We start from the raw sequence: 25,032 nt of genomic DNA, 5'->3' as shown, positions 1-25,032 counted from the left end.
GGTTACACGTGTTGCTGTTTTTAGGTGCTCCTATTATGGGTGATGTTATGCATCTTTTATCCCTCAGTGACACACGTTCTGTAAGCATCATACAGAGCTTGATCTGTGATTCCTGTCACCCTGGCCCCAACCTTCACACTCTAATTTTTGAGTGCTTTTCTTCTCCGTCTATTAACTTCTAAGTATTCCTGTCTTGTACACTAAATTGCCTCTTTTTACAACTTTGTAGAGGTATACCTTGCTCGCACTAAAGCCCACCTCTTGTAAATATGCAGTTCAGTCTCTTATGGTGAGTTACAGCATTTGTGTAGCACCCCTAGTCGGCCTGCACCCTCCCCTTGTCCTGAGGACCCCATCCTGGGAGGTTGGCCTCAGCCCAACCCTGGCCCCGGGCAACATGAGCCCAGTTCTGGTGAAACAGCCTTGGATCCCACACTATCTCCTGATCTCCTCTCCAACCACTCCCTTCGCCTCTTCTTGTCATGTATGTGTCATGTCTGCACATGTCATGGCCCCCGTGACACAGGGCTAGAAGCCCTGCCGTACAAGGGTTCACATGGACAGCTGAGCCCCAGCCCAATCCCTCCTCTGTCCCTGAGGCTTGGGATGCAGTGGTTTTTATAGCAGGGATGAGGACCACTGGGTTTTTCTTCAGCAGTTTGCCTGTGGTTGATTTGTGCCATCTTGGGTCCCTGCAGCAACTGGAGAAAAGCAGGGTAGCCCTGTCAGAGCTGGACCCATCCTGAGTGATGCATGCCATCCTAGTTTGTACATGGACACCCTCAGCATCTGTACTGTGACGAAGCCCCAGGTGTCTCTGGGGTGATGTCCTCCACATTTGCCCACCTGTGCTTCTCCCTTATGCTTCTTCTGGGGACTTGGGGCTGAGCATCTGGGCACTCAGCCATTTCCATGAGCAGCGGCTCTGCTCGATGCTGTTCCTGTGGCAATGTCCTGCTTCTGCTTTTGTTTTGAAGGACAGTTTGCTGGATGTCATGTTCTTGGTGCACACTTTCTCCCTTCAGAGAGTCAACTGTGTCCTTCCCCCATTGGAGAAGCCAGTGTCCTGCACTCCCGTGCCTTGCTATGGGTGGCCCCTCGCATGTGCTGTCTGGGTGAGGGTTTCAGTGTTGGCCTGGTTTGTAGACCTTCCTGGGTCTCAGGTTGTTTACAGCTATTACTTCTCAAATGTTTTTCTGCCTCTTTCTCTAATGTTTCAGTCTCCCCTCAGAGCTCTGAGAGTCTACTCATTTTCCTTTAATCTTTGCCCTCTGTTCTTCACCTGATAATTTCTATTAGTCCACAAGTTTTTGGATTGTTCTTCTGGCATCCCAAATCTGCAGGTGAACCTTTCTATTAAATATCAACTTGAGAATCTTCACTTGACTTAATGAGCTTGTCCTTCCTCTCTCCCTCCCTCCCTCCCTCCCTTCTTTCCTTCCTTCCTCCCTTCCTTCTCTCTTTCCCCTTCCTTACCTCTCCCTTCTCCTTTCTGTGGTGCTTGGCATTGAACCTTCACACCCAGCCGCATTATTTTGAGATAGAGTCCCACTAAATTACTAAATTGTCCAGGCTGGGCTTGAAATTGTGGTCCTCCTGCCTCAGTCTTCCACACAGCTGAGGTTATAGGTGTATACCACCATGACCAGCCAGGTTCTATTTCTGTATGAGAGTCTATTTTTGTTGACCACTGTCATCTTATTTTCCACTAACTTTTTAGACTAGTTTTCCAACAAACTTTGATGGTTACTTTGAGGTCTGTTATACCCAACTTCTGCGTCTTCAGACAGTTTCTGTTAGCTCCTTGCTCCTGGTATGGACCAGACTGTCTGGTTTCTCTGTGTCTTGGGATTTGTCATTGAGTGCTGGGCGACAGCAGCGATTCACTGCAGCAACTCTGAGTTCTCACTTCACACCTGGGTGTGGTTGTTTGTGTGTCGGTTCAGTAACCCCTGAGACTTAATCTGCGCAGTTTGTGCCTGTCTGAGCTCCCAGCCCCAACCCCAGCCACCAGGCTGACCCAGCTTCCCCTGCCCAGCAGCTCAGCCCTGTGCCAGCTCAGTCCTGCAGGTCTGTACAGCCCCAGTCCTCTGATGTCCCCACCTGCCATCTCCACTCATCAGCGCCTCTCTTCCTGCAGTGTCCGGCAGCCAGCTGCAGCCAGAAGAGCCAGATGCAGAGACTGAAGAGGACACCTCTGTACGTGACCCCTCCTCAGATGCCTGCCCATTCTCCCTGCGGAAATGGCAGCACCTTGGGGGCTGCAGATGACTGGTTCTCTCCTCCCAACAGGTGACGGAGAGGCCATCGGGGGAGGTCATCCGGCCCCGGCCCCAGGGCTCCTCCCCAGTCTACGAGTGTCCAGCAGAGGGTGCAGGCTTCAGAGTGCAGGTGAGCCCTGAGCTGGAGTGCTGGAGAACTGTGTGCCTCCCAGTGCCCTCTCTGCTGCTTGGTGTCATGAGCGTCCATCCTTCTGCTTGGCGACCCAGTCCCATGTGGCATAGTGTGGGGTACCTGGCACAGTGCTGTGTGTACACCCCTGTAGGCCTCCTCTACTTGCTCGGGGAGGGGGTGTGGCAGGGGCAACCCCATGCCATTCAGGGTGGCAACTCTGCCCTGGGCAGGGTGAGGTAACTCCCAACCTCTGTGGCTGCAGAAAGACACCCCCAGCAGGCGAGGGTCCTCAGGGAGACGGACATCTTGGTGGAAGCGGGGTTCAGGGGATGCACAGACCTTCTCCACCATGAGTCACCCAGAGGTAGGTGTGCTGGGAGGGGTGGTGAGGGGCAAGAGGAGAAGGAGGCTGAGGAGGTGTAGGATTCAGGGAGCTGCCTTCCACTGGGGGGCAGACCCTTCCTGGGGTCTGGGGTCACAGACCTCAGCTGTCCTACCAATGCCCAGGCTAAGGGGCAGGAAGGTGCCAAGCTCTGTAGTGCCCAGTTTGGGCTCACTGCCTCTAGGGCCAGGTGCTTCCCTTTGTGCTTTTGTCCCTTTTTGGCTTGGGACCAGTGCCCTGTGATGAAGGAGTCTTTGGCTGTGCTGGCGGCCAGAGATGGGCTGTTCCTGGGCCCCCAAAGGTGGGAAGGGACAAGAAGAGGCAGGTCCCACCTGCACCTGCCTGCAGCTGTCCTCCTCCAGCCTGGGCCCCCTGGCCTGTGTTCCCACTTCTGCGAAGGGTGACAGGAGGATAGTGCTGTCCCTGTCCTTGGAGGCCACTGCCCCATCAGGGATGCCCACAGAGACAGCACATGCTCACCATGGCCCTGGTGTACTTCTGCCCCAGTCTGTGCAGGAGGCGATGGAGGTGATGTTCAAGACGGAGGTGGAGGCGGGAGCCAGCGGCTACAGCGTCACAGGTGGTGGAGACCAGGGGATCTTTGTCAAGCAAGTGCTGAAGGACTCCTCTGCGGCCAAGCTCTTTAGCCTGAGAGAAGGTGTCTGGCTGCCCGATCCCTGGGTCTTCACCCTTGGCAGTGGAATGGGAGGGAATGATAGGGCACCTGGAGCCTGGGGGCACCACCTCTCCACCTAGCTCCTCGGGCACAGGCTACCCACTGCGGCCTCCTCGGGCACAGGCTACCCACTGCGGCCGGGCTTTCTTGCCTCAGGTGCAGGGGCCCTGATGCTTCCGACCTGGGGAGAGGGGACTGAGCTGGGGCTCCCATTCTCCCTCCAGGTGACCAGCTGCTCAGTGCCACCATATTCTTTGATGACATTAAGTATGAAGATGCACTCAAGATCCTGCAGTACTCAGAGCCATACAAGGTGCAGTTCCAGATCAAACGGCAACTCCATGCTGCCAAGGACCAGCAGGTGAGGCTGTATAGAGAGGGGCCCTGCTCAGGCTGCCTCTCCCCGTGCCCATGGTCCCAACAGGTCTTCTCTCCCCATGTTGCAGGACAAAGAGGCTGCAGAACGGTGTGCAGAGATACCCACAAAGGCCCTGGAGGAGGATGGAGACCGGGAAAGGCTCATTGCCAAGCCCAGGGAGGCCCGAGGCAGGAGGCCCCGGGAGAGGCTCTCCTGGCCCAAGTTCCAAGGCATGAAGGGCAAGCAGGGGCCAGGGCCCCGGCGCTCACATAGCTCCTCTGAGGCCTATGAGCGTGGGGGTGCACGGGAAGTGTCCCCCACCAGCACAGACACAGAGTTCCAGTTCCCAGCTGAGGACTGGGAGCAGAAGGCAGGGACAGGTGGTCAGAGGAGGAGGAGAAGGTTTCTGAACCTGAGGTTCAAGATGGGCTCCAGGCCGGAGCGGACTGCCACAGGGTACCTGGACCGAGAGGCACTTGGTGGACTGGAAACAGGCAGCATGCTGGAGGAGAAGCCAGAGGACACAGGGACTACACCGAGTGGCAGGAGCCAGGAGAAGGTACGGATGCAAGAGGCCAGGCAAGCGTTGACCACGCAGCAGGCCACGGAGCTCAGCTTCACTGGAAAAGGGGAACAAGACACAGCCAGGCCACAAAGGAAGATGAAGCAGCTGAAAGCCAGAGAGGAGATAACCACATACATAAAAGCCAGAGCCCTGCCAGCCCCAGGAGGGAGCAAGGACCAAGAATGGGAGGAAAGCCTAGAAAATGGATTCATGACTATGTCTCCCCAAGACACAACAGTCACAGCAGGGACACAGGAAAAATCCCAAGAAATCCAGGTCCGAATACACGAACTAAAGATCCCCAAGTTTACATTTCCTGGGGAAAAAGTACAGGAGATTGGAGAAGAGATTGGAGAAAAGATTGGAGGACTGCAGCAGACCAGGCCAGTGACATTTACAGCCCAGGATGGACACAAGGCAGAGAAAGAAGCAGAAACTAATGGACAGCAAGCACAACAACAAACAGTACCAGGAGAAGAAAAACATGAGATCTCAAAACTGAGGGGAAAACAGAGAGACGAAGGTGAAGAGACACAGAAAGAATGGGGGAAAGAAAAGACTAAATTACCAATGACAAAAAGCCCAGAATTTGGGTGGTCAGAAAAAAAGGAAGGAACAACAGAGAGAAGAAAGGACACTACAGGAAAACAAAAACAAAAAATAACATACAGAGAAAAAGAGGAGACAAGCAAGAGTAGAAGGGTGGACTTGCAGGGACTCGAGGTGGACATCAAGGGTGTCACACCGGAGATGAAAGGCTCGAAGCATGAGGTGGGCACATCCCAGGTGTCACTGGCCAGCATGGAGGTGGACGCCCAGGCTGCTGGCGGCAAACTGGAGAGCGTAGAGGCAGCCAAAGACAGCAAGTTTAAGATGCCCAAGTTCAAAATGCCCTCCTTTGGCATATCGACCTCTGCAAAGTCAACTAAGGCTTCCCTGGAGGTGTCCACTCCCAAATTAGAGACTGACGTGATTCTGCCCACCATCCAAAGTGAACTAAAAATGCCTGAGGTCAGTGCTCAGCTGCCCTGCCCTGAAGTGGACCTGCAGGCCAGCCAGGTGGAAATGAAGCTTCCCGAGGACGAGCTAACCACCAGGGGTGGAGGCCTGAAAGGGCAGGTGCCCAAGGTGCAGATAGGTAGCATCAAGATGCCCAAAGTGGACCTCAAAAGCCCACAGGTGAACATCAAGGGTCCCAGAGTGGAGTTGAAAGGACCCAAGGGCAAGGTGGGTGATCCTGAGCTGGAGGTGTCACTGCCCAGTGAGGAAGTGGACATCCAGGCTGCCGGTGGCAAGCTAGAAGGTGAAGTGGAGGCCAAAGAGAGCAAGTTCAAGATTCCCAAGTTCAAGATGCCGTCCTTTGGCATGTCAGCAACTGGCAAGATGCTCGAGTCCTCGCTGGAGGTCTCCACACCCAAGCTGGAGGCAGACATGGACCTACCCACCATCCAGGGTGAAGTGAAGACCCCTGAGGTCAGCATTCAGCTGCCTTCCACTGATACAGACCTGCAGGCCAGCCAGGGTGGTGTGAAGGTGCCCAAAGCAGAGCTGTCCACCAGGCATCCAGACCTCAAAGGGCACCTGCACAAGGTGCACATGCCCAGCATTGAGATGCCAAAAGTAGACCTCAAGGGACCCCAGATGGACATCAAGGGCCACAGAGTGGACATGAAAGGACCCAAGGGTGAGGTGGGTGATTCCGAGGTGGAGGTGGCACCACCCAACTTGGAGGTGGTTGTCCAGGCTTCCAGCAAAAAGCTGCAGGGTGAAGTGGAGGCCGAAGACAGCAAGTTCAAGATGCCATCCTTTGGGGTGTCCACCACTGACAAGACTCTCAAGGCCTTGCATGAAGCACCCACCCCCAAGCTGGAGGCCAATGTGGACCAACTCGCCATCCAGGGTGAAGTGAAGACCCCTGAGGTCAGCATTCAGCTGCCCTCCACCGACATGGACCTGCAGGCCAGCCAGGGGGGTGTAAAGATGCCCGAGGCAGAGCTGTCCATGGGGGTTCCAGGCCTGAAAGGGCAGCTGCACAAGGTGCACATGCCCAGCATCAAGATGCCCAAAGTGGACCTCAAGGGCCCACAGGTGGACATCAAGGGCCCCAGCATGGACTTGAAAGGAGCCACGGGTGAGGTGAGAGCTCCCGAGGTGGACGTGTCACTGCCCAGCATGCAGGTGGATGTTCAGCCTGCAGGCGGTAAATTTGAGGGGAATTTGGGGGCCAAAGAGAGCAAGTTCAAGATGCCCAAGTTCAAGATGCCCTCCTTCGGCATGTCAGCCCCTGGCAAGACCCTCGAGGCCTCACTGGAAGTATCCAAGCCCAAGCCGGAGGCTGACGTGGACCTGCCTGCCATCGAGGGTGAGGTTGAGACCCCTGAAGTCGGCATTCAGCTCCCCTCCACCAACGTAGATCTGCACCGTGGTCAGGTGGGTGTGAAGCTGCCCAAGGCAGAGCTGTGCACAGGGCATCCAGGCCTCAAAGGGCACCTGCCCAAGGTTCAGATACTCACCATGAAGATTCCTAAAGTGGACCTCAAGGGCCCGCAGGTGGACATCAAGGGCCCCAGAGTGGACTTGAAAGGAGCCAAGGGTGAGGTGGGCGCTCCCGAGGTGGATTTGTCACTGCTCAGCATTCAGACGGATATTCAGGCCTCAGGAGGCAAGCCTGAAGATTTTGGGGCCAAAGAGAGCAAGTTCAAGATGCCAAAGTTCAAGATGCCCTCCTTCACCATGTCTGCCACCGACAAGATCCTCAAGTCCTCCCTGGAGGTCTCCAAACCCAAGCTAGAGCATGACGTGGACCTACCTGCCATCCAGAGTGAAGTGAAGACCACTGAGGTCAGCATTCAGCTACCCTCCACTGACATGGGCTTGCAGGCCAGCCAGGTGAGTGTAAAGATGCCCGAGGCAGAGCTGTCCACAGGGGGTCCAGGCCTGAAAGGGCAGCTGCCCAAGGTGCCCATGCCCAGCATCAAGATGTCTAAAGTGGACCTCAAGGGCCCACAGGTGGACATCAAGGGCCCCAGAGTGGAGTTGAAAGGACCCAAGGGTGAGGTGGGTGATCCTGACCTGGAGGTGTCACTGCCCAGCGCGGGGGTGGACCTCCAGGCTGCCGGCGGCAAGCTGCAGGGTGAAGTGGAGGCTAAAGACAGCAAGTTCAAGATGCCCAAGTTCAAGATGCCCTCATTTGACCTGTCAGAGCCCAGCAAGCCAAGTGAGGCCTCCCTGGAGGTCTCCACACTCAGTCTGGAGGCCGATGTGGAACTACCCGCCATCCAGGGTGACATAAAGACCCCTGAGGTCAGCATTCAGCTGCCCTCCACCAATATGGACCTCCAGGCCAGCCAGGTGGATGTAAAGATACCTGAGGTACAGCTGTCCATGGGGGGTCCAGTCCTCAAAGGGCACCTGCCCAAGGATGAGATGCTGAAAGTGGACCCCAAGGGACTGCAGGTGAACATCAAAGGCCTAAGAGCAGACTTGAAAGGACCGAAGGATGAGGTGGGCGTTCCTGAGCTGGAGGTGTCAATGCCCTGCTTGGAGGTGGACATCCAGGCTGCCAGTGGCAAGCTGGAAGGTGAAGTGGAGGCCAAACACAGCAAGTTCAAGTTGCCCAAGTTCAAGATGCCCTACTCTGGCCAATCACCCCCCGGCAAGTCCCTCGAGGCCTCGCTAGAAGTGTCCACACCCAAGCTGGAGGCCGACATGGTTCTACCCATCATCCAGAGTGAAGTTAAGACCCCTGAGGTCAGCATTCAGCTCCCCTCCACCGATGTAGACCAGCAGAGTGGCCAGGTGGGCATGAAGCTGCCCAAGGCTCAGCTGCCCACTGGGCATTCAGGCCTCAAAGGGCACCTTCCCAAGGTTCAGATACCCACCATGAAGATTCCTAAAGTGGACCTCAAGGGCCCACAGTTGGACATCAAGGGCACCAGAGTGGAACTGAAAGGAGCCAAGGGTGAGGTGGGCACTCCCGAGGTGGACATGTCACTGCCAAGTGCTCAGATGGATGTTCAGGCTGCAGGAGGTAAGCCTGAGGAGCATTTGGAGGCCAAAGACAGCAAGTTCAAGATGTCCAAGTTCAAGATGCCATGCTTTGATGTGTCCACCACTGACAAGACTCTCGAGGCCTCACATGAAGTGTCCATGCCCAAGCTGGAGGCAGATGTGGACCTACCCGCCATCCAGAGTGATGCGAAGACCCCTGAGGTCAGCATTCAGCTCCCCTCCACCGACATGGACCTGCAGGCCAGCCAGGGGGGCGTGAAGGTGCCCAAGGCAGAACTGCCCACCAGGCATCCAGACCTCAAAGGGCAGCTGCCCAATGTGCACATGCCTAGCATCAAGATGTCCAAAGTGGACCTCAAGGGCCTACAGGTGGGCATCAAGAGCCCCAGAGTGGACTTGAAAGGAACCAATGGTGATGTGGGCTCTCCTGAGGTGGATGTGTCACTGCCCAGCATTCAGGTGGATGTTCAGGCAGCAGGCAGCAAGCCTGACGGGGATTTTGGGGCCAAAGAGAGCAAGTTCAAGATGCCCTCCATCAGTATGTTGGCCCCTGGCAAGTCCCTTGAGTCCTTGCTGGAAGTATCCACACCCAAACTGGAGGCCGACGTGGACTTACCAACCATCCAGGGTGATGCAAAAACCCCTGAGGTCAGCATTCAGCTTCCCTCCATGAACATGGACGTGCAGGACAGCCAGGTGGGCATGAAGCTGCCTGAGGCAGAACTGCCCACCGGGCATCCAGGCCTGAAAGGGCAGCTCCCCAAGGTGCACATGCTGAGAATCAAGATGCCTAAAGTGGACCTCAAGGGCCCACAGGTGGACATCAAGGGCCCCAGCGTGGACTTGAAAGGAGCCAACAGTGATGTGGGCGCTCCCGAGGTGGACATGTCACTGCCCAGCGTTCAGGTGGATGTTCAGGCCTCAGGCAGTAAACTTGAGGGTGATTTGGGGTCCAAAGAGAGCAAGTTCAAGATGCCCAATTTCAAGATACCCTCCTTTGGTGTATTGGCACCCAGCAAGTCCCTTGAGTCCTCGCTGGAAGTATCCACACTCAAGTTGGAGGCCGATGTGGACCTACCCGCCATCCAGGGTGATGCAAAGACCCCTGAGGTCAGCATTCAGCTGCCTTCCCATGACATGGACCTCCAGGCCACCCAGCTGAGCATGAAGTTGCCTGAGGCAGAGATGCCCATTGGGCATTCAGGCCTCAAAGGGCACCTTCCCAAGGAGACGATGCCCAAAGTGGACCTCAAGGGCCCACAGGTCGACATCAAAGGCCCCAGAGTGAATTTGAGAGGACCCAAGGGTGACATGAGAGTTCCCAAGCTGGAGGTGTTGCTGCCCACTGTGGAGGCGGACATCGAGTCTGCCGGCGGCAAGCTGGAAGGTGAAGTGGAGGCAGAAGACAGCAAGTTCAAGATGTCCTTCTTTGGCATGTCGGCACCCGAAAATACCATTGAGTCCTCTCTGGAGGTATCCTCGCCCAAGCTGGAGAATGATGTGGACATACCCACCATCGAGGGTGATGTGAAGACTCCTGAGGTCAGCATTCAGTTCCCCTCCACCAACATGGACCTGCAAGCCGGCCAAGTTGGAGTGAAGCTGCCTGAGGCAGAGCTACCCCCTGGCCATCCAGACCTGAAAGGGCAGCTGCCCAAGGTTCAGATGCCCAGCATCAAGATGACTAAAGTGGACCTCAAGGGTCCAGAGGTTGACATCAAGGGCACCAGTGTGGATTTGAAAAGACCCAAGGGTGAGGTGAGAGCTTCTGAGATGGACGTGTCACTGGCAAGAATTGAGGTAGATGTTCAGGCCTCAGGTGGTAAACTTGAGGGAGATTTGGGGGCCAAAGACAGCAGGTTCAAGATGCCCAAGTTCAAGATGCCCTCCTTTGGCCAATCAGCCCCCAGCAAGTCTCTTGAGGCCTCACTGGAAGTTTCCACACCTAAGCTGGTGGCCGACGTGGTCCTACCCACCATCCAGAGTGAATTTAAGACCCCTGAGGTCAACATTCAGCTCCCCTCCACTGACGTAGACCAGCAGAGTGGCCAGGTGGGCATGAAGCTGCCGGAGGCACAGCCTTCTACCAGGCATCCAGGCCTCAAAGGGCACCTGCCCAAGGTTCAGATACCCACCATGAAGATTCCTAAAGTTGATCTCAAGGGCCCACAGTTGGACATCAAGGGCCCCAGAGTGGAATTGAAAGGAGCCAAGGGTGAGGTGGGCACACCCGAGGTAGATGTGTCACTGCCCTGTGTTCAGATGGATGTTCAGGCTGCAGGAGGTAGGCTTGAGGAGCATTTAGCGGGCAAAGACAGCAAGTTCAAGATGCCTAAGATCAAGATGCGGTCCTTTGGGATGTCCACCACTGACAAGACCCTCGAGGCCTTGCATGAAGTGTCCATGCCCAAGCTGGAGGCCAACGTGGACCTACCCGCCATCCAGGGTGATGTGAAGACCCCTGAGGTCAGCCTTGAGCTGCCCTCCACCAACATGGACCTGCAGGCCAGCCAGGGGGGTGTAAAGACGCCTGAGGCAGAGCTGTCCATGGGGGGTCCAGGCCTGAAAGGGCAGCTACACAAAGTGCATGTGCCCGGCATCAAGATGCCCAAAGTGGACCTCAAGGGCCCACAGATGGATGTCAAGGGCCCCAGGGTGGAGATGAAAGGACCCAAGGGTGAGGTGGGTGATCCTGACCTGGAGGTGTCACTGCCCAGCGGAGAGGTGGACATCCAGGCTTCTGGCATCAAGCTAGAAGGTGAAGTGGAGGCCAAAGAGAGCAAGTTGAAGATGCCGAAGTTCAAAATGCCATCCTTTGGCGTTTTGGTGCCTGGCAAGATGCTTGAGTCCTCGCTGGAGGTCTCCACACTCAAGCTGGAGGCAGACATGGACCTACCCTCCATCCAGGGTGAAGTGAAGAACCCTGAAGTCAGCATTCAGCTCCCCTCCACCGACATGGACCTGCAGGCCAGCCAGGGTTGTGTGAAGGTGCCCATGGCAGAACTGCCCACCAGGCATCCAGACCTCAAAGGGCAGCTGCTCAAGGTGCACATGCATAGCATCAAGATGCCCAAAGTGGAACTCAAGGGCCCACAGGTGGACATCAAGAGCCCCAGCTTGGACTTGAAAGGAGCCAAGGGTGATGTGGGCTCTCCTGAGGTGGACGTGTCACTGCCAATCATTCAGGCGGATGTTCAGGCAGCAGGCAGCAAGCTTGAGGGTGATTTTGGTGCCAAAGAGAGCAAGTTCAAGATGCCCAAATACAAGATGCCCTCCATCAGCATGTCGGTCCCCGGCAAGTCCCTTGAGTCCTCTCTGGAAGTATCCACAACCAACCTGGAGGCTGACATGGACCTACCAACCATCCAGGGTGATGCAAAGACCCCTGAGGTCAGCATTCAGCTTCCCTCCACAGACATGGACCTGCAGGACAGCCAGGTGGGCATGAAGCTGCCTGAGTCAGAGCTGTCCACCAGGCATCCAGGCCTGAAAGGGCAACTGCCCAAGGTTCCGATACCCACCATGAAGATTCCTAAAGTAGACCTCAAGGGCCCACAGGTTGACATCAAGGGCCCCAGAGTGGACTTGAAAGGAGCCAAGGGTGATGTGGGTGCTCCCGAGGTGGATGTGTCACTGCCCAGCATTCAGGTGGATGTTCAGGCCTCAGGCGGTAAACTTGAGGGGGATTTGGGGTCCAAAGAGAGCAAGTTCAAGATGCCCAAGTTCAAGATGCCCTCCTTCGGTGTATCGGCCCCTGGCAAGTCCCTTGAGTCCTCCCTGGAAGTATCCACACCCAAGTTGGAGGCCGACGTGGACCTACCCACCATTCAGAGTGACGTGAAGAACCCTGAGATCCACATTCAGCTGCCTTCCCATGACATGGACCTCCAGGCCACTCAGGTGAGCATGAAGTTGCCTGAGGCAGAGCTGTCCACTGGTCATCCAGGCCTCAAAGGGCACCTTCCCAAGGAGGAAATGCCCAAAGTGGACCTCAAGGGCCCGAAGGTCGACATCAAAGGCCCCAGATTGGACTTGAGAGGACTGACAGGTGACGTGGGAATTCCTGAGCTGGAGGTGTCGCTGCCCACTGTGGAGGTGGTCATCGAGGCTGCCGGCGGCAAGCTGGAAGGTGAAGTTGAAGCAAAAGACAGCAAGTTCAAGATGCCCAAGTTTAAGATGCCCTCCTTTGGCATGTCAGCACCTGAAAATGCCATTGAGTCCTCCCTGGACCTATCCTTGCCCAAACTGGAGAATGACATGGACATACCCACCATCGAGGGTGACGGGAAGACTCCTGAGGTCAGCATTCAGCTCCCCTCCACCAACATGGACCTGCAGGATGGCCAAGTGGGTGTGAAGCTGACTGAGGCAGAGCTGCCCCCTGGCCATCCAGACCTGAAAGGGCAGCTGTCCAAGGTTCAGATGCCCAGCATCAAGATGACTAATGTGGACCTCAAGGGCCCAGAAGTTGACATCAAGGGCACCAGTGTGGATTTGAAAAGACCCAAGGGTGAGGTGAGAGCTCCCGAGTTAGATGTGTCACTGGCAAGAATTGAGGTAGATGTTCAGGCCTCAGGCGGTAAACTTGAGGGAGATTTGGGGGCCAAAGACAGCAGGTTCAAGATGCCCAAGTTCAAGATGCCCTCCTTTGGCCAATCAGCCCCCGGCAAGTCTCTTGAGGCCTCACTGGAAGTTTCCACGCCCAAGCTGGAGGCCGACGTGGTCCTACCCACCATCCAGAGTGAAGTTAAGACCCCTGAGGTCAACATTCAGCTCCCCTCCACTGACGTAGACCAGCAGAGTGGCCAGGTGGGCATGAAGCTGCCCAAGGCACAGCTGCCCACCTGGCATCCAGGCCTCAAAGGGCACCTGCCCAAGGTTCAGATACCCACCATGAAGATTCCTAAAGTTGATCTCAAGGGCCCACAGTTGGACATCAAGGGCCCCAGAGTGGAATTGAAAGGAGCCAAGGGTGAGATGGGCACTTCCAAGGTGGACATGTCACTGCCAAGTGTTCAGATGGATGTTCAGACCTCAGGAGGTAAGCCTGAGGAGGATTTGGGGGCCAAAGACAGCAAGTTCAAGATGCTCAATTTCAAGATGCCATCCTTTGGGATGTCCACTGACAAGACCCTCGACAAGACCCTCGAGGCCTTGCATGAAGTGTCCATGCCCAAGCTGGAGGCCAACGTGGACCTACCCGCCATCCAGGGTGATGTGAAGACCCCTGAGGTCAGCATTGAGCTGCCCTCCACCAACATGGACCTGCGGGCCAGCCAAGGGGGTGTAAAGATGCCCAAGGCAGAGCTGTCCATGGGGGGTCCAGGCCTGAAAGGACAGCTGCCCAAGGTGCACATGCCCAGCATCAAGATGCCCAAAGTGGACCTCAAGGGCCCACAGGCGGACATCAAGGGCCCCAGAGTGGAGTTGAGAGGACTCAAGGGTGAGGTGGGTTATCCTGAGCTGGAGGTGTCACTGCTCAGTACAGGGGTGGACATCCAGGCTGCTGGCATCAAGCTAGAAGGTGAAGTGGAGGCCAAAGAGAGCATGTTCAACATGCCCAAGTTCAAGATGCCCTCCTTTGGCATGTCAGCTCCCAAAAATACAATCGAGTCCTCCCTGGAGGTATTCTCGTCCAAGCTGGAGAATGATGTTGACATACCCACCATCCAGAGTGATGTGAAGACTCCTGAGGTCAGCATTCAGCTCCCCTCCACCAACATGAACCTGCAGGCAGGCCAAGTGGGCGTGAAGCTGCCTGAGGCAGAGCTGCCCCTTGGCCATCCAGATCTGAAAGGGCAGATGTCCAAGGTTCAGATGCCCAGCATCAAGAAGACTCAAGTGGACCTCATGGGCCAACAGGTGGACATCAAGGGCACCAGTGTGGATTTGAAAAGACCCAAGGGTGAGGTGAGAGCTCCCGAGATCGATGTGTCACTGCCATGTGTTGAGGTAGATTTTAAGGCCTCAGGAGGTAAACTTGAGGGAGTTTTGGGGGCCAAAGACAGCAGGTTCAAGATGCCCAAGTTCAAGATGCCCTCCTTTGGCCAATCGGCCCCCAGCAAGTCCCTTGAGACCTCGCTGGAAGTTTCCACGCCCAAGCTGGAGGCCGACGTGGTCCTACCCACCATCCAGAGTGAATTTAAGACCCCTGAGGTCAACATTCAGCTCCCCTCCACTGACGTAGACCAGCAGAGTGGCCAGGTGGGCATGAAGCTGCCCGAGGCACAGCTGCCCACCGGGCATCCAGGCCTCAAAGGGCTCCTGCCCAAGGTTCAGATACCCACCATGAAGATTCCTAAAGTGGATCTCAAGGGCCCACAGTTGGACATCAAGGACCCCAGAGTGGAATTGAAAGGAGCCAAGGGTGAGGTGGGCACTCCCGAGGTGGACATGTCACTGCCAAGTGTTCAGATGGATGCTCAGGCTGCAGGAGGTAAGCCTGAGGAGGATTTGGGGGCCAAAGACAGCAAGTTCAAGATGCCCAAGTTCAAGATGCTGTCCTTTGGGGTGTCCACCACTGAGAAGACTCTTGAGGCCTCGCATGAAGTGTCCACGCCCAAGCTGGAGGCCAAGTTGGACCTCCCCACCATCCAGGGTGATGTGAAGACCCCTGAAGTCAGCATTGAGCTGCCCTCCACCGACATGGACATGCAGGCCAGCCAGGGATGTGTAAAGATGCCCCAGGCAGATCTGTCCATTGGGGGTCCAGGCCTGAAAGCGCAGCTGCCCAAGGTGCACATGCCTAGCATCAAGATGCCCAAAGTGGACCTCAAGGGCCCACAGGTGGATGTCAAGGGCCCCAGAGTGGAGATGAAAGGACCCAAGGGTGAGGTGGGTGATCCTGACCTGGAGGTGTCACTGCCCAGCGCAGAGGTGGACATTCAGGCTGCCAGCGTCAAGCTAGAAGGTGAAGTGGAGGCCAAAGAGAGCAAGTTCAAGATTCCCAAGTTCAAGATGCCATCCTTTGGCATGTCAGTGACCGGCAAGATGCTCGAGTCCTCACTGGAGGTCTCCACACCCAAGCTCGAGGCAGACGTGGACGTACCCGCCATCCAGGGTGAAATGAAGACCCCTGAGGTCAGCATTCAGCTGCCTTCCCATGACATGGACCCCCAGGCCTCTCAGGTGGGCATGAAGCTGCCTGAGGCAGAACTGCCCGCCGGGCATCCAGGCCTCAAAGGGAACCTACCCAAGGAGGAGATGTCCAAAATGAACCTCAAGGGCCTGCAGGTCGACATCAAAGGCCCCAGAGTGAACTTGAAAGGACTGAAGGGTGACCTCAGAGTTCCTGAGCTGGAGGTGTCACTGCCCAACGTGGAGGTGGACATCCAGTCTGCTGGCAGCAACCTTGTCGGCGATTTGGAGGCACAAGACAACAAGTTCAAGATGCCCTCCTTTGGCATGTCTGCACTCGGAAAGACCATTGAGTCCTCCCTGGAGGTCTCCTTGCCCAAGCTGGAGGCTGACGTGGACCTACCTGCCATCGAGGGTGACTTGAAGACTTGTGAAGTCAGCATTCAGCTCCCCTCCACCGACAAGAACCTGCAGGCCGGCCAGGTGGGCATGAAGCTTCCTGAGGCAGAGCTGCCCACCGGGCATCCAGGCCTCAAAGAGCACGTGCCCAGGGAGGAGATGCCCAGCATCAAGATGTGTAAAGTGGACCTCAAGGGCCCACAGGTGGACATCAAGGGCCCCAGTGTGGACTTGAAAGGAGCCAAGGGTGATGTGAGAGCTGCTGAGTTGGATGTGTCACTGCTCAGCGTTCAGGCGGATATTCAGGCCTCAGGAGGCAAGCCTGAAGATGTGGGGGCCAAAGACAGCAATTTCAAGATGCCCAAGTTGAAGATGCCCTCCTTCGCCATGTCTGCCACCGGCAAGACCCTCAAGTCCTCCCTGGAGGTCTCCACACCCAAGCTAGAGGCAGAAGTAGACCTACCCACCATCCAAGGTGAAGTTAAGATCCCTGAGGTCAGCATTCAGCTGCCCTCCACTGACATGGACCTGCAGGCCAGCCAGGTGGACATAAAGATGCCTGAGGCAGAGCTGTCCATGGGGGCTCCTGGTGTGAAAGGGCAGCTGCGCAAGGTGCACATGCCTATCATCAAGATGCCCAAAGTAGACCTCAAGGGCCCAAAGGTGGACATCAAGGGCCCCAGCATGGACTTGAAAGGAGCCAAAGGTGATATGGGCGCTCCTGAGTTGGATGTGTCACTGCCCTGCATTCACATGGACATCCAGGCCACAGGCAGCAAGCTTGAGGGAGATTTGGGGGCCAAATACAAGTTCAAGATGCCCCAGTTCAAGATGCCGTCCTTTGGCATGTCTGCACCTGGAAAGACCACCGAGTCTTCCCTGGAGGTCTCCTCGCCTAAGCTGGAAGCTGACGTGTACATACCTGCCATCCAGGGTGAAGTGAAGACCCCTGAGGTCAGCATTCAGCTCCCCTCCACTGACATGGACCTGCAGGGTGGCCAGGTGAGCGTGAAGCTGCCCACTGCAGAGCTGCCCACTGGGCATCCAGGCCTCAAAGGGAAGCTGCCCAAGGTGCACATGCCCAAAATCAAGATGCCCAAAGTGGACCTCAAGGGCCCACAGGTGGACATCAAGGGCCCCAGCATGGACTTGAAAGGAGCCAAGTGTGACATGAGAGCTCCCGAGGTGGATATATCACTGCCCAGCATGAAGATGGATGTTCAGGCCTCAGGCAGTAAACTTGAGGGAGATTTGGAGGCCAAAGACAGCAAGTTCAAGATGCCCAAGTTCAAGATGCCCTCCTTCGACATGTCAGCCCCCAGCAAGACCCTCGAGGCCTCGCTGGAGGTGTCCACACCCAAGCTGGAGGCCCACGTGGTTCTACCCTCCATCCAGAGTGAAGTTAAGATCCCTGAAGTCAGTATTCAGCTCCCCTCCACTGACGTAGACCTGCACAGTGGCCAGGTGGACATGAACCTGCCCAAGACAGAGCTGCCCACCAGGCATCCAGGCCTCAAAGGGCACCTGCCCAAGGTTCAGATACCCACCATGAAGATTCCTAAAGTGGACCTCAAGGGCCCACAGTTGGACATCAAGGGCCCCAGAGTGGACATGAAAGGAGCCAAGGGTGAGGTGGGCACTCCCGAGGTCGACATGTCACTGCCCAGTGTTCAGATGGATGTTCAGACCTCAGGAGGTAAGCCTGAGGGGGATTTGAAGGCAAAAGACAGCAAGTTCAAGATGCCAAAGTTCAAGATGCCCTCCTTTGCCATGTCCACTACTGGCAAGACCCTCGAGTCCTCCTTGGAGATCTCCATACCCAAGCTAGAGCAGGACGTGGACCTACCTGTCATCCAGGGTGAACTGAAGACCCCTGAGGTCAGCATTCAGCTCCCCTACACCGACATGGACCTGCAGGCCAGCCAGGGGGGCGTAAAGATGCCCAAGGCAGAGCTGTCCACGGGGGTTCCAGGCCTGAAAGGGCAGCTGCCCAAGATGCACATGCCTAGCATCAAGTTTCCCCAAGTGGACCTCAAGGGCCCACAGGTGGACATCAAGGGCCCCAGCATGGACTTGAAAGGAGCCAAGGTTGATGTGGGTGCTCCTGGGGTGGACATGTCACTGCCCAGCGTGCAGGTGGATGTTCAGGCTGCAGGCAGCAAGCTTGAGGGGGATTTGGGGGCCAAAGAGAGCAAATTCAAGATGCCCAAGTTCACGATGCCCTCTTTTGGCGTATCAGCACCCAGCAAGTCCTTGCTGGACATATCCACACCCAAGCTGGAGGCCGACATGGACCTACCAACTATCCAGGGTGATGCGAAGACCCCTGAGGTCAGCATTCAGCTGCCTTCCCATGACATGGACCTCCAGGCCGCCCAGCTGAGCATGAAGTTGCCTGCAGCAGAGCTGCCTACTGGGCATCCAGGCCTCAAAGGGCACCTGCCCAAGGAGAAGATGCCCAAAGTGCACCTCAAGGGCCCACAGGTCAACATCAAAGGCCCTAGAGTGGACTTGAGTGGACCCAAGGTTGATGTGGGAGTTCCCGAGATAGAGGTGTCACTGCCCACTGTGGAGGTGGATGTCGAGGCTACCAGTGACAAGCTGGAAGGTGAAGTGGAGGCCAAAGACAGCAAGTTCAAGATGCCCAAATTCAAGATGCCTTCCTTTGGCATGTCCACACCCAGAAAGACCATCGAGTCCTCCCTGGAGGTATCCTTGCCCAAGCTGAAGGCTGACATGGACCTTCCCGCCATCAAGGATGACTTGAAGACCCCTGAGGTCAGCATTCAGCTCCCCTCCACCAACATGGATCTGCAGGCCAGCCAGGTAGGCGTGAAGCTGCCCGAGGCAGAGCTGCCCATTGGGCATCCAGGCCTCAAAGGGCTGCTGCCCAAGGTGCACATGCCCAGAATCAAGATGCCCAAAGTGCACCTCAAGGGCCCACAGGTGGACATCAAGGGCCCCAGCATGGACTTGAAAGGAGCCAAGGGTGATATTGGCGCTCCTGAGTTGGATGTGTCACTTCCCAGTGTTCAGGTGGATGTTCAGACTTCAGGAGGTAAGCCCGAGGAGGATTTGGGGGCCAAAGACAGCAATTTCAAGATGCCTAAGTTCAAGATACCCTCCTTTGGCATGTCGGCCCCTGGCAAGTCCCTTGAGTCCACCTTGGAGGTCTCCACACCCAAGCTTGAGGGAGACGTACACTTACCCACCATCCAGGGTGAAGTGAAGACCCCTGAGGTCAACATTCAGCTGCCCTCCACTGACATGGACCTGCAGGCCAGCCAGGTGGGCTTGAAGATGCCCAAGGCAGAGCTGTCCATGGGGGGTCCAGGCCTGAAAGGGCAGCTGCCCAAGGTGCACATGCCTAGCATCAAGATGCCCAGTGTGGACCTCAAGGGCCCGCAGATGGACATCAAGGGCCCAAGACGGGGCGTGAAAGACACCACGAGTGAGGTGGGTACACACAAGCTGGAGGTCTCACTGTCCACTGCAGAGGTGGACGTCCAGGCTGCCAGCGGCAAGCTGGAGGAGGGTGAAGTGGAGGCCAAAGAGAGCAAGTTCAAGATGCCCAAGTTCAAGATGCCCTCCTTCACCCTGTCTGCAACCAGCAAGACCCTCGAGGCCTCACTGGAAGTGTCCACGCCCAAGCTGGAGGCTGACATGGCCCTGCCTGCCATCCAGGGTGACATGAAGACCACAGATATCGGGGTTTCGCTGCCTGCAGTCAATGTAGACCTGCAGGCAAACCAGTTGTGCGTGAAGCTGCCTGAGGCAGAGCTGCCCACCGAGGGCACAGACCTAAAAGGGCACCTGCCCAAGGTGCATATGCCCAGCATCAAGTTGCCCAGAGTGGACCTCAAGGGCCCACAAGTGGACATCAAAGTCCCCAGTGTAGACTTAAAAGGACCCAAGGGTGAGGTGGGCACACCCGAGCTGGAGGTGTCACTGGCCAGTGCGGAGTTGGATGTCCAGGCTGCCAGTGGCAGGCTGGAGGGTGAGATAGAGGCAAAAGACAGCAAGTTGAAGATGTCTAAGTTCAAGATGCCCTCCTTTGGCATGTTGGCACCTGGCAACACCATCGAGTCCTCCCTGGAGGTCTTCTCACCCAAGCTGGAGGCTGACGTGGACATACCCGCTATCGAGGGTGACGTGAAGACCCCTGAGGTTGGTATTCAGCTTCCCTCCATGAACATGGACCTGCAGGACAGCCAGGTGGGTGTGCAGCTGCCTGAGGCAGAGCTGCCCACTGGGCATCCAGGCCTGAAAGGGCAGCTGCCCAAGGTGCACGTGCCCAGCATCAAGATGCCCAAAGTGGACCTCAAGGGCCCACAAGTGGACATCAAAGTCCCCAGGAGGGACTTGAAAGGATCCAAGGGTGAAGTGAGCACTGCCGAGCTGGAGGAGTCACTGCCCAGTGTGGAGATGGATGTCCAGGCTGCCGCCAGCAAGCTGGAGGGTGAAGTGCGGGCCAAAGAGAGCAAGTTCAAGATGCCCCAGTTCAAGATGCCCTCCTTTGGCATGTCAGCCCCCACCAAGACCCTTGAGGCCTCGCTAGAGGTTTCCATGCCCAAGTTTGAGGCTGACGTGGTCCTGCCAGCCGTTGAGGGTGACATGAAGACCCCTGAGGTCATCATTCAGCTCCCCTCCACTGAGCAGGGTCCTCACACCATTCCCCCTAGCCAGCACTCTTATCCCAAGGGTCCTCTGTCTCCTATGGTTCAGAGTCATGTGACTTTCCCTACATTCCATAGACCACGCTTTGTGGTTTCTATGCCACTCACAGTGGCTCCTGAGGACGACTCTGGCTCCACAGAGCATGGTCCTATCTCACTCCTCAGCCAGGAGCCTAGGCAGGACTGCTCTGCTCCTGCAGCAAAGGTATCCCAGCTGCCATTATCCCAGCCATCACCCACAGCTGTCCCTGTGTCCCTGGTGGTGCCAGAACTCCTGGGCCCTTCTACAGGACGAGCTGCTGCAGGGGGTGCTGAGCAGGAGGGGAGGGGAAGTCCCTCCAAAACTCCTCGCTTCAAGTTGCCATTGTTCAGCTGGTCACCAAAGAAGGAGGCCAGGCCCATGGGGGACAGCATGTGCCTCCTGGAAGACCCCACAGATAGCCTAGCCTTGGGTCTGGATCATGAGGACTCCCATCCTGGGGATCAGGACGCCCAAGTGGAGGCACACATGGCCCTGCCTGCAGAGAAGACAAGTGACTTGGGTAGCACCAGGAAGGCTGGCTTTGCCCTGCGGAGATTGGTCCTTCCCAAGCTAAAGTCGTCCAAAGGCTCAGCTGGCCTGAGGCCACAGGAAGACGAAGACACTGTGCTTTCTAGCAGTACAGCTGCAGGTGACTGTGGAGCCATAGAAAGGGGTGGTAGTGAGGGTAGCATAGGCAGCACAGGTTTTCCTGGAGGACCCCAAGAAGCAAGGGATGTGGCCCTCCAGCTACCACAGACCCCTGCCTCCAGTGTGGGCTCTGTGAAAATGGATCTCAGGTCTTTTCCGGCAGAGCAGGGGGCAAGCCAGTGTGATGTTGATCCTGGGTGTGACTGGGCAATGGGAGGAGGCAGCAAAGGACTTGGGCTCAGGGGCAGCTCAGCCAGAAAGCCCCAGGGGGAAGGGATAGCCCCCACCACAGAAGGCCCCCTGAAGGCACCCTTAGGACACACAGACAGAGTCCCCTCCCTGAACAGCCCAGAGGAGGCCCCCACTACTGGGGAGCCCACAGCCGATTCACAGGAGCGATGGTTCAGAATGCCCAGACTCCGTGTTCCTGGCTTCAGGCGGCTGTCATCTAAGGAGCAAGGCGAGGCCCAGGGACAGGATGTGGCTCAGGTGCACTTGCCTGTGGCCGCTGTACCAGCAGAAGCACCAGCAGCCACTGGTGTCCCAGTGTTCTGTGTCCCTGGATCAGAAGTGGAGGCCAGTGTGTTCCTACAGCCTGTAGACACAGAAGTCACGGTGACAGCTCCTGGGACTGCATCCTATGCAGATGTTCTAAAGCGTGATCGCGACCGCTGGGCCTTGAAACTGCACCCTCCTTCCGTGAAGCTGTCTGGAGGGGACCAGCCCCACTCTAAGGGCCAGGTTTGTGCAGTGGAAGGCTCCCTCCCCTGTCAGAAGCCCATTGGGAGGCCTTCAGAAGCCCAGGCTCCTGCAGCAGAGTGGTGCAAGGTGAAGGACAGAGCAGAGCTGCAGACCTGCCAGCCAGAAGGACCTGTGCCACTGAGGGTGTCCAGCACTGATGTGCCATCCCAGGACTCTGTGCTGGACACACGGCAGCTCTGGGAAGACTCTGTGCTCACCGTCACATTCCCCAAGCTCAGGGTGCCCAGATTCTCTTTCCCAGCCCCGGGTGCAGAGACGGCTATGTTCTTCCCCGTGGTGAAGGACATATGCCAAGAAGAGGTGGGTGCAGACCCAGGACTGGGGCTCTGGGGCTCCAGTATCCTGAGGGCAGGCCCTGGGGACCCTGGGGAGCAGCCTGTGGGCCCCAGCCACCCCTTGGAAGGTTCCCCAGTGTCCACAGTGAAGGTGCACATCCAGGAAGCACAGGCCAAGAGTCTCGAGGTTGTGGTTTGCAGCCCGGTGATGCAAGAGCGAGTACAGTGCCTGGTTCCTGAGGCCTTTTCCACACAGAGAGTGAGGGAATTGGAGATCCCTGCATCCCCTGTACAGATGCCTTCTTATGGATTTTCTCTGCTGAAGCTGAAGACCCCAGGGCCTCCTGCTCAGGCTCCAGGCTCAGGGGCACAGGAGGGGTCTGCCGCACCCAGAGCAGACTCCTGCCCTGAAGACAGTACCCCTGATGCCACAGAGCCATTCGAGGTGATCTCGGGCAGCACCAGCCTCCCGGGGCTGCAGACACTCAGGTCTGACGACCCCGCCAGGCCTCCACCTGCAGGCAGCGGCTCTGACCCTGATGAAGAGCCGGCAGAAATCCTAGAATTTCTGCCTGAGGATAGCGTGGAGGCCTCGGCCCAGCTGGTGGCCGAAGACAAAGCTCCAAAAGGGAGGCCAGAAGGAAAAAAGCCTTCTGGTCTGTTGTGGTCCTGGCTTCCGAACATCGGGTTCTCCCCTGTCAGTGAAACTATCGCTGACTCCAGAGATGACACCCAAAGATCTGTTCCTGTCCTGACCCAGCCGGGGCCTCAGCCAGACCTGGAACCACCCAAGAGGCAGGAGAGGGTGGGCTGGTTCCGGTTTCCCAAATTAGGCTTCTCCTCCTTGCCCACCAAGAAGACCAAAAGCACAGAGGAGGAAGAGGAGGAGGCAGCCCTGGCCGAGCAGAAGCTCCAGGAAGAAAGTGTCACTTTTTTTGATGCCAGGGAAAGCTTCTCACCTGAGGAGGAGGAGGAGGGCCAGCCGGCCATGAGGGCCCCAGGCACCACAGACATGGTGGCGTCCTTGGCAAGAACAGAGTTAATCCTGCTGGAGCCAGATACTCCCGCTGATGAGGAATCTGCACCCAGACCAACAAGCAAATGAAGGCCAGACGGGTGCAGTGTCAGGGCAGCACCCAGGCTGCAGCATGGAGCACCCTGTCCCGGCCCCACATGATACCCTTGATTCACAGGTGAATGAAGCAGAGCTTGGCGAGAACCTCAGCACCTCACATTGCCCAGCTCCCACCAGGCTGTGGAGGCAAAGAAGGCACACTGACTCCTCAAAGGGAAGATCCTGGTGTCCACATGTCTCCTGGCATCCTGCTGTTCCTCCAGGGTGCTCATTCCTGAACCCAGAACCCAGCTGTGTACACCCTGTAGCCTGGCCTGGCTGGAGCTGGCTCAGCGCCCCCTGGAGGCAATAAAGGAAGCAATGCACCCCAGGGGAGAGGCTGCTGAGCTCTTCTGTTCTGGGGCCCAAACTCCCTGTACCCACTTCCCCTTGCACTCCTGGTCCTGGTTGTTGAGGGATCAGTCTAGAAGCCAGAGTCCAGGGTGCATCCCAGAGTGGCTGTCCCTTCTCACTGTGTATCCAGGGACTGGTGGGAGAAGTCACAGCAGGCAGGGAACACAGACACACCCCACCTCCTGCAGCAGGGCGGCTGTGCCGATGGAAGATTTGTGCAGGGCAGGGGCAGCAGAGATTGGGAGCTTGGCTGGGTCCCTGGCCAGGTCTAGGGCTGTGTTCCACAGACGCCCAGGCCACAGTGGCCTCCTGGGCAGCTTCAGGAAGTGAGTCCACCGGGGCTACAGGGAGGTTGGGGGTCTCTACATTGCCCCTGCTGCCTGTGGACACCCTCCAGGCCCATGGCTGAGCTGCTTGTTCTGAGAAGGACAGCTGCTGGGTCCCCAGATGGCCCTGAGAAGGCCCAGAGGAGGCTGGAGAATGCCAGAGCACCAGCTGGGTTTGTCCTCATGCCACTGTGGGCCACCACAGCTTTCTCTGAGGCTGGCTGGGCTACCAAGTCAGGATGAGGAAAGTTCTGGAAAGGGAGAGCCCAGGGCTCTGCCCACCATGAGTGTGGGCCACTGGGGCACATGGCAGGCCTCTGTCCTGTCTTGACGTGGAGTCATCCTGGCACTGCCGGTAGTATTAGAATGTCGGGGTGCCCTGGGGCCTTGGAGGCCCCAGGTCTCTGCGTGAGTCCTCCATGCGGTGTGCTGAGGACTCTCCGGTTCTCTGCCACACAGGCTTCTCCTTGGGACAGCTCACACCATCAAGGCCACCAGGGAGGTGTGGGATACTCCTATGTCAGGTGACACCTGTCCTCTGTGCATTCTGTTGGTGCCCAGTGGGGCTGCATCTCACCTGTGAAACACCCCCCCTTCTCTTGTAACTCAATTCATGCCTTCTGCACCCACCCTCTAGTACTCGAGTGGGTGCTGCCACAGCCTGCCCTGGCACAGCCCTTCACACCAGGTCCAACCCTACATACCTGGGCCACCCCCACGGCTCTGCGCCACTCCCACGGCTCTGCACCACTCATGAAAACTACCCACAGCTCCATGCAGCCCAGCCCAAGAGCGCCCACAAACTCAAAGCCCCGCCCACATATCTAGTCCCACCCATAGCCCTGCCCACAGCCCCAGGACCCCCACACCAGCGCCCACACAATACCCATAAACCCAGAGTCCTGCCCATGCCAACCAGGACCACCTCCCCAGACCCGCCCTCAGCCTGGCTCCACCCCCTGAAGCCCTGCGCATAGCCCCCCAAATAGACCC

General features: G+C 57.0%; 1 protein-coding gene across 3 annotated transcripts; it reads left to right on the top strand.

The window, feature by feature from the left end:
- Window positions 1–2,318: 2,318 nt before the first annotated feature.
- On the top strand, window positions 2,319–23,718 carry Ahnak2 (AHNAK nucleoprotein 2). 3 transcript variants are annotated; one of them, XM_033766862.1, is made up of 5 exons: window positions 2,664–2,758; window positions 3,284–3,434; window positions 3,677–3,813; window positions 3,899–10,771; window positions 13,538–23,717. In XM_033766862.1, the coding sequence occupies exons 1-5, from the start codon at window positions 2,744–2,746 to the stop codon at window positions 23,348–23,350; spliced, it is 16,989 nt and encodes a 5,662-aa protein (XP_033622753.1). In that variant the 5' UTR covers window positions 2,664–2,743; the 3' UTR covers window positions 23,351–23,717. The 3 variants fall into 3 exon arrangements, with proteins under 3 accessions (XP_033622752.1, XP_033622753.1, XP_033622754.1); XM_033766863.1 differs by having other exon boundaries at window positions 3,899–10,783; window positions 13,550–23,717; XM_033766861.1 differs by lacking the exon at window positions 2,664–2,758 and adding an exon at window positions 2,319–2,391 and having other exon boundaries at window positions 3,899–23,718.
- The last annotated feature ends 1,314 nt before the right edge of the window (window positions 23,719–25,032 follow it).

This window comes from Fukomys damarensis, unplaced genomic scaffold (assembly GCF_012274545.1).
Source record: "Fukomys damarensis isolate Sample0158 unplaced genomic scaffold, DMR_v1.0_HiC HiC_scaffold_21, whole genome shotgun sequence".
Classification (NCBI taxonomy): domain Eukaryota; kingdom Metazoa; phylum Chordata; class Mammalia; order Rodentia; family Bathyergidae; genus Fukomys; species Fukomys damarensis.
Note: the sequence above shows the minus strand (reverse complement) of the source record. Positions and strands in the feature narration are given on the sequence as shown.

Bases quoted from the DNA above. Each gene is read 5' to 3' on its own strand.
- Ahnak2 (XM_033766861.1), top strand. From the start codon at position 3,299: ATGGAGGTGATGTTCAAGACGGAGGTGGAGGCGGGAGCCAGCGGCTAC. The intron at 3,435-3,676 runs GTGTCTGGCTGC...TTCTCCCTCCAG, and splicing joins GCTCTTTAGCCTGAGAGAAG to GTGACCAGCTGCTCAGTGCC. The intron at 3,814-3,898 runs GTGAGGCTGTAT...CCCATGTTGCAG, and splicing joins ATGCTGCCAAGGACCAGCAG to GACAAAGAGGCTGCAGAACG.